The 10479-nt window shown below is 40.8% G+C and overlaps 1 protein-coding gene across 1 annotated transcript in view; it reads right to left on the reverse strand.

Moving 5' to 3' along the window:
• LOC135894759 (protein associated with UVRAG as autophagy enhancer-like) overlaps positions 1–8905 on the reverse strand; it is a 31544-nt gene extending 22639 nt beyond the window's left edge. Inside the window, exons 1-2 of the mRNA XM_065422856.1 lie at positions 8808–8905; positions 7063–7183 (exon numbers count right to left, since the gene is read on the reverse strand). Of these exons, the coding sequence (XP_065278928.1) occupies positions 7063–7183; positions 8808–8879 (193 nt within the window). The 5' untranslated portion in view covers positions 8880–8905. The remainder of the gene's footprint in view (positions 1–7062; positions 7184–8807) is intronic.
• Positions 8906–10479: the final 1574 nt, after the last annotated feature.

Raw genomic sequence — 10479 nt, forward strand, 5'->3', positions numbered from 1 at the left:
TGTGGTTGGTTGTCCCAGTATGTTCCCATGTGTCATTGTTGGAAACTACATGTGAGCTCAAAAGAAAGAGCCTTCAGGAAATTCTGAACAGGGAAAAACAAACAACAAAAACCCACTCACACTGCTCCAGTCTTTACACTATCTCCTGCATTAAGGCAAGAATGGAACATAACAGTTTAGCAAGGCAGAGGAATACAGATTACTACAAAAGGCAAAGGAGTCATATACTTTGTGTCAAAAAAGAAGTGCTAGAGTCTTCACCGGCAGGACTTAGGCTTGGTCTACACTACAGACTTATGTCGATATAACTATGTTGCTCAGGGGTATGGAATATCCATCCCTTGGCAATGCAGTTATATTAATCTAATCCCCAGTGCAGACAGCTCTATGTCGACAGGAGGGCTTCTCCCATCGACATAGCTACTGTCTCCTGGGGAGGTGGAGTACCTATGCTGATGGGAGAAGTTCTCCCACTACAGCCACTGCAGCACTATAAGTGTAGACAAGCAGGCAAGAAAGATTCCCACTAAACAAAGAGGGTAATGAAAGGTGTCATATTTATAATTTAAACTTTCATTTATATCCTTTACAGTTGCAAACGTCATTTTTACAAAGACTCTTATTGAGTCTGCAAATAGATGGAAACAAGCACCAAGTTGAGATCTTTATAAGGAATTATTTTTGAAGCATAAAATATGACAGAAGCCACTTAAAAAAAAAAAGCAGCAATGGATACCTACAGAATGCTTTTACAAGAACCTTCACATTTTTGATTTGCTTTCTTTCATAGAAAAAATTACCATTCTTGAAGCATTTCCCCACTCACTGATACTCCTGCTGGATCCAGACAAGACCCTAGCTGGTGGGGACAGAAAGCAAGGGCATATGGCGCTTTCACTGCAGGCAGCCTTCGCACTCACTCATACTCCTGCTGGATCCAGAGGAGATACCAACTGAAAGTATGGGCCCAATACTGGCTCAGCCAGCTTAGCACAGGTTAAAGAATACACTGCTCGGCCTACACTAAGTTATGTGTACCTTTCAATCCCAGACAAGACAAGGCCAAAATGACCATGAATCCATTATTCAGAATGGCAGCAGCATTTTGTCTGGACCCTCAACAAACAACTGTAACACACAGAGTTCCTTGGAAGGAATCAAAAGCTCTATATTCTACAATTTCACAATTTTAAGTGAATTACTGCAAAGTTGGAGATCAACAGAACAGGTAAGAATTTGGTTAAGATTTTTAAAAGCAGGTCTGACATCATGAATATGATGTACTAGTATGCACTGCAATCAGTAACTTCAAATTATGGAATTGTAGAACCAGACATTTCTTCATCAAGAAATTTAGGAAAAACTTACCATCAGTCATGAAATGAAGGGCTTTGTCATGTGGTTGATGTTACAAGATAAGTTATCAGACCTCACATGACAAAGAAATGGGCATGTGTATCATTGACGGCAGATAAGTTGATTGTGAAAGTCTGAGAATAGGTGCAAACAACAAGATTCATATCCAGAGCAAAGGGTGATTTATTAGGACCAGAGGGAATGCCAAGAACCACAAGCGGAACAAAGTGGCAAGTCTGGGAGACCTTTGTCCAGGAGTTGTCTCCTTGGACATTGTCAGGAAATGAATCTCAACTAAAAACAACTGGCAACAAATCTCACTAAGGCCCACTCAACTGGGAGCCAGTATGTGCTGGAATTGTTTGTTAGATAAGAGAGTTCACTAATTTAGGGACTCAAAGAAAAACCCCAGCCACTTTGCTCAGCCTAGCAGCCTCAATATTGTAAAAGCATGTCTCAAAAAGAGAAATCTAAGGTGCATCTGAAAAACTGCTAAACATTAATGAACTGATCCCACAGCTTGTGGAAATCACGTTGCTAGTGATTTGTTACTTAAGCAGCATAGACTCAAAGCTAAAAGACTTTCAGAAACAAATAAAAGGGGCAGTACAGTAGAACCTCAGAGTTACAAACACCAGAGTTACGAACTGACCAGTTAACCACCCACCTCATTTGGAACCGGAAGTACACAATCTGGCAGCGGCAGAGAGACACACACACACACAAAAAGCAAATACAGTACAGTACTGTGTTAAACGTAAACTACTAAAAAAATAAAGGGAAAGCAGCATTTTTCCTCTGCATAGTAAAGTTTTAAAACTGTATTAAGTCAATGTTCACTTGTAAACTTTTGAAAGAACAACCATAGCATTTTGTTCAGAGTTGCAAACATTTCAGAGTTATGAACAGCCTCCATTCCCGAGATGTTCAGAACGTTGAGGTTCTACTGATTTGTTTTCCGGGGGGAAGAGGGGAAAGTAGTTTGATAACTTTAATAGGTTGCACTTGCATGTCTCCCTCCCCAAATGCACATCATCCTTCATATAAGACAAAACATTCAAAACACAGCCTCTCCTCTACCTTTGACTCTTTTGCCAGTCTTTCCAATCGCAAGTTCTGCCTGCCAACCCCCAGCCCTGGCTCACCCCCTCCCCCCCCCACACACACATCCTCTTCCTCCAATCCTGCTTTTGCGCTGTGGAGCATCTCGGGTGAAAATCCCAATGACCAGGCTGACTTCCTCCACTATAAATTCGTTCTCTCCTCCTTCAGTTCTGCCATCATCCTAAGTAAACAGCTGTACTTATCCAATTTAATTGAATCCCACACCCACAATCCTAGCTGCCTTTTTGTCATCTTTGACTCACTCCTCAAACCTTCTCCTCCTCCCTCTACTTCTTGCCCCATACAAGATCTCACCAATGTAGAGAAAATTAACTACATATGACATGGCCTTACCCTTTCCCCTCCTACAGCTCTCTCCACCTTCTCCTCTGTAACAGACGTAGGTTTTTGCCTACTCACCTCCCCCACTCTCTCCACTTCCATGAGTAACCCCACCCTATCCCATCTTCTGGTAGCCCTTACCCCCACTCATCTCCTTCCTTACTCTTCTCCTTAACCTCTCACTTTCACTGGTTCTTTCCACTCACAATACAAACATGCTTTAGTCTCTCCCACCCTTCGCCCCATTTTTCTCTCCAACTACTGCCCCATCTCCCTTCCCCCATTCATCTCTATACTCATTGAACCTGCTGTCTGTACAACTGCTGTCTGGAGCTCTTCTCCCCCAATTCCATCTCAAGATCTTTTCAAATTTGGTTTTTGCTCCTTGCACTCCACTGAAACCTCTCTCAAAGTCTCTAATGGCCTCTTCTTAGACAAATCTCAGAACTAACTAATTCCATCCTCATTCTCCTTGGCCTGTCAGTAGCAGTGGCGGATTTAGAATTAGTGGAACCCTGTCTGCAGCTTCATTTTCGGGGCCCACCCAAGAAAAATAAGATTCTCTCTTCTCTCCCCCCCCCCCCCCATGACCTTTTTCATTCTTTTTTTCTTCATCCTCCTCCTCATTGGGGCAGGGGGTTGGGGTGCAGGAGGAGGGGCAGGCACTGGGAGGAAGTTTGGGTGCAGGCTCTGGGCTGAGGGACAGTGCTTACCTCAGGCGGCACGGCTCCCAAAGCGACTGGCACACACACCCCTCTGGCACCGGCTCTTAACCACAGGCGCCGCCCACGCAGCTCCCATTGGCCGCAGTTCCCGGCTGCTCTGTAGTCAGCGTTCGGGGTGGGGACAGCGCGCGGAGACACACACACACACACACACACACCCCAAGGGCTACAGGGACATGCTGGCTGCTTCTGGGAGTGAAGCGGCGTGGAGGGAGGGAGGCAGAGCAGGCAGGGAGCCGCCTTAGCTCTGCTGCTGGCATGTCTCTGTGCGCCCCTTGGGGGAAAGGGGGCAGCGCGTCTCCGTGCTCTGCCCAGGACGGGGGCAGCGCATGGAGCCGCCTCCGCCCCCCACCAGGGGTGCGCAGAGATGTGCCAGCAGCCAGCCGCTTCCAGGGGCGGCGTGGGGCCACCGGGCACAGCATGCAGGCAGCCTGCCTGCCTGAGCCCTGCTGCGTCGCCGGCCGAGACTCGGGGGCAGGTTGTCAGATATTTGTCCTGCATTTTGGGGGCCCCATGCCACTGCATGGTTTGTTTCATGGTAAATCCGCTCCTGGTCAGTAGCCTTCAAGATAGCCAGCCATGTTGTTCTTGAAACATTTTCCTCATTTGGCTTCCATGACTCCATCTTTTCCTTTTACTTCTCTAATCACTCATTCAATGTGCCCTTTGGAGGATCTGCCTCATCCTCCCTTCCAACTTTCCACTGGAGTTCCACAGGGTCCTGTCCTGAGTCCCTTTCTGTTCTTCTTTATCTCTGGGTCATCTCATCTGCCAACATGAATGCAACTATCATCTTGATGTTAATGACTCACAGCTCAACCTCAATCCACACCTGCCTCCTTCTATCCAAACTAAAATCTCAGGCTGTCTCTGACATCTCCTCATGGATGTCTAACAGTCAGCTGAAGCTCAACATGGCTAAAAGAGAGTTCTTAATCGTCTCACACCCACCCCCAACCATCCTCTCGCACTTTCTTGATTGCTATGGACAACACCATCATTCCACCTGTCATTTAGGCCTGGTTATCATCTGTGACTTGGACTTCTCTCCAGGTCCTCATATCCAGGCTATGTCTAAATCGTTCAGATTTTTTCTGTGTAATATCTCTTAAAATAAGGTTTTTCCTATCCATGCAAACAGCTAAAATTTTCATCCCAGCTCTTATCATCTCACGCCTCAATTACTGCAACATTCTTCTCTCTGTCCTTGAGAAATGCAACCTTGCCCCACTCATATCTATTCAGAATGCTGCCACAAAGATCATTCTCCTAAACGGTCGCTTTGACCATATTATCCCTCCACTGGCACCTCCTTCTCCCCTGCAGGCATGAACTGCTTGTCTTCACTTTCAAGGCCCTTTGCGGTCTACACTTCCTCCTACCTATCATCTCTCATTTACTATTGACATAAAATCATAGAACTGGAAGGGACCTCGAGAAGTCATCTAGTCCAGTCCCCTGCACCCATGGCAGGACTAAATATTAGCTAGACCATCCCTGACAGGTGTTTGTCCAACCTGCTCTTAAAAATCTCCAATGATGGAGATTCCACAACCTCCCTTGACAATTTATTCCAGTGCTTAACCACCCTGACAGTTAGGAAGTTTTTCCTAATGTCCAATCTAAACCTCCCTTGCTGCAATTTAAGCCCATTGCTTCTTGTCCTATCCTTAGAGGTTAAGAAGAACATTTTTTCTCCCTCCTGGTAACAACCTTTTATGTACTTGAAAACTGTTATGTCCCCTCTCAGTCTTCTCTTTTCCAAACTAAACAAACACAATTTTTTCAATGTTCCCTCATATGTAGGTCAAATTTTCATAGACCTTTAATCATTTTTGTTGCTCTTCTCTGGACTTTCTCCAATTTGTCCACATCTTTCCTGAAATGTGACACCCAGAATTGGACACAATACTACAGTTGAGCCCTAATCAGCGTGGAGTAGAACAGAATTATTTCTCATGTCTTGCTTATAACACTCCTGCTAATACGTCCCAGAATGATGTTAGCTTTTTTTGCAACAGTGTTACACTGTTGACTCATATTTACCTTGTGATCCACTAAGACCCCCAGATCCCTTTCTGCAGTACTCCTTTTTAGGCAGTCATTTCCCATTTTGCATGTGTGCAACTGAGTGTTCCTTCCTAAATGGAGTACTTTGCATTTGTCCTTATTGAATTTCATCCTATTTACTTCAGACCGTTTCTCCAGTTTGTCCAGATCATTTTGATTTTTAATCCTATCCTCCAAAGCACTTGCAACCCCTTCCAGCTTGGTATCATCTGCAAACTTTATAAGTGTACTCTCTATGCCATTATCTAAATCACTGATGAAGATATTGAACAGAACCAGACCCAGAACTGATCCCTGCGGGGCCCCACTTGTTATGCCCCTCCAGCATGACTGTGAACCACTGATAACTATTCTCTGGGGACGGTTTTCCAACCATATTGATTCCTGCATCCAATCGGCCCGTAATATCAGCTTCTATAATCCACTTGTTAAAGTTTCAAACAAGAACTTTTGTGCTTTCCCCCATGCTGCTGCTCATGCTCGGGAGGAGCTCCCCATAAACATGTGCAAAGCTACCACCTTAAAACTCTTAGCCAGGATGCCTACAAAAAAACAGTTAGGCCACTGGTACCACTACCTATTACACTGACCAATGTTGTCTCATTGTTTCTTTCTACTCCCAGATGTTTCTTGTCTTATACTTAGATTGTAAACTCTTTGGGTAAGGACTGTCTTTTCATTCTGTGTTTTTACAGTGCCTGGTACAATGGAGTCCTGCCCATAAGTAGGACTCCTAGGCACTAAAGTAATAATGACAAAGATTATTTTGCCTTCTGAGGCTTTCAATGTTCTCTATTGATTTCTCCAGCTTTCTATCCACATCATTTAAAGCAAAGCTTAAGTGAACAATGGAAGGGACTGTCCAAGTAGAAGTAATGTGATTGTTGCCTCAAAATTGAGTGTTTCCAATGGTTGGGTTTTATTCTGGGTCAGCACTGGCTAAAATCCTAGACTGGCTAACCCACCATCATAAACTTTCATCTTTACTCTGGGCTCCTATGTTGCCAACATCAGAAGTGTTACTTTAAGCTCAAATTTTGAAATTACAACTAATATATTCCTACTAATGGCTTCATCTTGCAAATTGTATTCAAGCTAGTAGCCTGTTGAAGTCAACAACATTATTATTATTTGCATGAGTAAGGGCAAAGTCTTTATTTTCAAATACCATTCAGATTATTAATGGGAAGAAGCATTCATTTTAGCTTTTGAGCACTCAGATTGCTGTTCTGACCAGAAAGGATGGCAGTTCTTCTCAAGGCAAGGAAGTGAGGCAGAGTGAAGGAGGTACTTTTGTACTGACTCATCTCAACAGCCAACAAATAAATTTTCAATTTCAGTCAGTTAGCTCTTGGTAATTAAAGGACCATACAAATCTCTACCATTTCTATTAACAGGCTGACTATCATGCCATGCAATCAACAATTAAGACTATAAATTAGAAAATCGATTATAAAAGTCATACCTGAGAGATCTGAAATTTGAGGTGTCTGAGCAAGACAGCTAACCCTTGCTGGAGCAAACACTGTAGCATTCGATGAATACACTGACTTGGAGACAGTTACCTTATTGCTTTGCTTGGTCAACTAAGACAAAAAACCAAAACAAATAAAAAAAGACAATCGGATTATGGAGTTCTCTCAGGAGAACACTGCACAATGTTTTATTAAGCACTGCAGAGAAAGACAGAGTTTAGTCAAACCTGTATTACAAAAATGCTCTAATCTCTCACTGTAATATTGTTGCATTTCCATTGTTTAGGTCACAACAACATAACAGTTCAGTACTGGCAACAAAAAGTGATATGCTTCACAAATGTAATGGCCAATACAACTATTTTATTTTTAGTTATTTTTGAGAAAACAAAGTTACTAAAATACCTTGGGGGGGAGGGGGAGCAAAATATCTAAGGGGAAGAGGAAGAAATCCTGTTTTCTTAGGCCCCAATGCTGCTGACACTTATGCACATCCTAATTCTACTGCCATGAATATTATTTATTTCAATGTAACTACTCGTGGTAAAATTAAGCATGTGCCATTTACAGGAATAGGTCCTTAGTTTGTGTTGAATTAAGATGTTTAAACACACTGGCATAACACTGAAAGTGTTAAGAAAAGAAAAAGGAACTGTAATTCTTGTAAACTAATAGTTGGAAGGGAGAAGCTGCTTAGATACGTACTGTTTTTAAACTAAACAAGCTGCACAAGAGCTTGACAGCAGACAACAGTCCCGTTAGTTTAAAGATCAGAGCAAAGCTCCTTTGGAATCTGGGAAGGAATAGGTATCCAAATCAAAACTGAAGTATTTCCATTTTAGCTGGAGAATAGTTACTGGGGACAACCATATATTATTTTATGCTTGACACATTTAGAATTCAATAACCTAAAAGGTTAGGAAAATATTCTGTTAAACATCAGATTTGCTTTAGACCCTTTTTCACAAGATACATTTTTAAAAACCTGACATTTCCAAACTTGTCATATTTAATACATACATACACACACACTATAAACTAGCACTATCGAGACCAACATTTCTTATAGGAACATAAATATTTAGCAACCAGTTCATTTGATTAAAACTTATTTTTGAGTACTCATTATTAATCAGTTATGCAATAAAGAAGTGCTGCCTTTTAGGACACTAATGCCCTAATTATCACACAAGTCAACACCACACCTTACCACAAGTATTCTACAACTATAACATTTACACTGAATATATTTTTACTCTAAGATGCTGCCTGTTAGATCTTATCAGAAGCAGTTACTAGTCTCAGAACGTAGATAAGAGATTTTAATTACTTTCAAAACAACTCCATATTAAATGAGATAATATTTCAGGTTTTGGAAAAAGCTTGAAAAGGGAAACTCTCTTAGATATGTTTAATTATCAAACAAATATTTTAGTTAGATACAATTTTACTGTAAAGTCATAAATGAGTTATCTGAAGTCAATGTCCAAACCTAACAGAGGTATACAATGCACAGTTGTAATCAAAACTAACTAGTCACAACCAATTTTAGTTTTTCATAAAATAAATAATACATTTGGTTTTCAATTTGTGTTGGGCTTAAAGTCCAAGTTCATCATGAAACCAACAGCAGTTTAAGGATAAAGCATCTACTGCACCTAAATTAAACGAAAAGCGATAAGATAAGATGATTTCCAGTTAATAAAAAAAAGGAACCAAGAACATCTTGCTTTACCTCTTGAGCACTTAACTGTCTGAAGGCCTGTGTTCTAACGTAGCTCGTTAGTGATCCTGTGTGGAGAGACATGATGGGAAAATCTTCATTTTTTTAAATTACCTGGAAGCAATTGAGAAAAGGTGATAACAATTACTAAATTAATCATGCTTTCATTTTGTTTTGCAGTCTTTAATTCAGACAAATCTTTATGTACTGTTAACGCTTAACTGTTGTGCAGTTTCTAACCTTCCCATTTACTACCAAGCACAATTTAGAACCTGCCTGGGCTAAGAGATAGAAAAAAACGTATTGGAACAGCCAGTCTCTTTCCCTCTAACATCTATTATTCTAGAAACAACTGTTTGTTGTGTATTTCAACTCTTGCTTTTTTGCCCAGGATATCTGTAAATAAGATTTTGTGCTTCTTTAAGATTTAGCAGTTTTAGCTATCTTTTCCCCATCTGCACTCACAGTATTCATACATAATATAAACTGCAGTTCAGAACAGATATACCATGCAATTGTTAATATACTGTCCACCAAACTACAGTAGCACTCCCAGCAAGTACCAGGACTGGATTAAGGAATAGGCATTACAGGGCCCTGTCTCCTAGAGTCACATGAAGAGATCAGTCCCCATTTTCACATTAGAAAAATGTTTCTAGTCCTCCTGATAGCAAAGAAAAGCTTGAAAATGTGACCTGGTGTAATTAATGCCTGCAAAGAGCTAAAACAATAGCTCCAAGTGGTCTGAATAGCCCCCCTCATCTTAATTCTGAAACCTACTTCCATACCCATGTGGAATGTGCCCAAGGTGCTAGATTGCCTTAATTCAGCCTCGTTTGCTATCACATGTGGACAGCATCGATGTTACAACAGTGGAAAATTTTTAGGAAAAAAAAAATCTATTGTGGACAAAGCCTTAGGGCACTATTGTGTCATATCTATTGAACTCGGAACACCCTAGTACATCCAATGAGGGTCTGTTTAAAAAAATAAGTCTGTGGCATGATAACGATTTTTTTTAAAAAAAAAAACCCTTTATATTATATATAAATATATATGGCTTGGAAGGATTAGATTTTTGTTAGTAAATGTCGATTTTACCGTGTACACACAAACTGACAAAATTATTTCCATCGATGATAATCAAAATTTACAGATAGGCAAAATAAGAAAAATGCTGCTTGAGAATTTATTAGAGTTTTATTTAAGAATATTTACTTTGTATATCTTGACAAGATGTCCACAATTTGTGTTTTAACGGTTACAAAGCTTTAACTTTTTGAATCTCAATGTCTACTCTCAGGAAATAATTATTGTCTGACTCCTCACTGATTTCCCACAACTGCGAAAATGTAAAATCAATAAAAACAAATGCTTAAAAGTAAACATCAATATTATCCATCTAAAAAATAAAAATCCAATTCTGCCACCCACATATGTATTCCACAGTACTACGTAGCCCTTTAAGTGAACCTCACCAACCTTACAAGAAGCCATTAGATGATAGATCATGTTCCAATAAAAATGTTTTAAATAAATTATTAGAGAGACAAAGTAGGTGAGGTAGTATCTTTTATTGTATCAACATCTGTTGGAGAGAGACACGAACTTTCGGGCTTACAGAAGTCTTCTTCAGGTCTGGGAAAGAAGACCTGAAGAAGAGCTTTGTGTAAGTTCAAAAGCT

This window comes from Emys orbicularis (genome assembly GCF_028017835.1).
Source record: "Emys orbicularis isolate rEmyOrb1 chromosome 1 unlocalized genomic scaffold, rEmyOrb1.hap1 SUPER_1_unloc_1, whole genome shotgun sequence".
NCBI classification, from domain to species: domain Eukaryota; kingdom Metazoa; phylum Chordata; order Testudines; family Emydidae; genus Emys; species Emys orbicularis.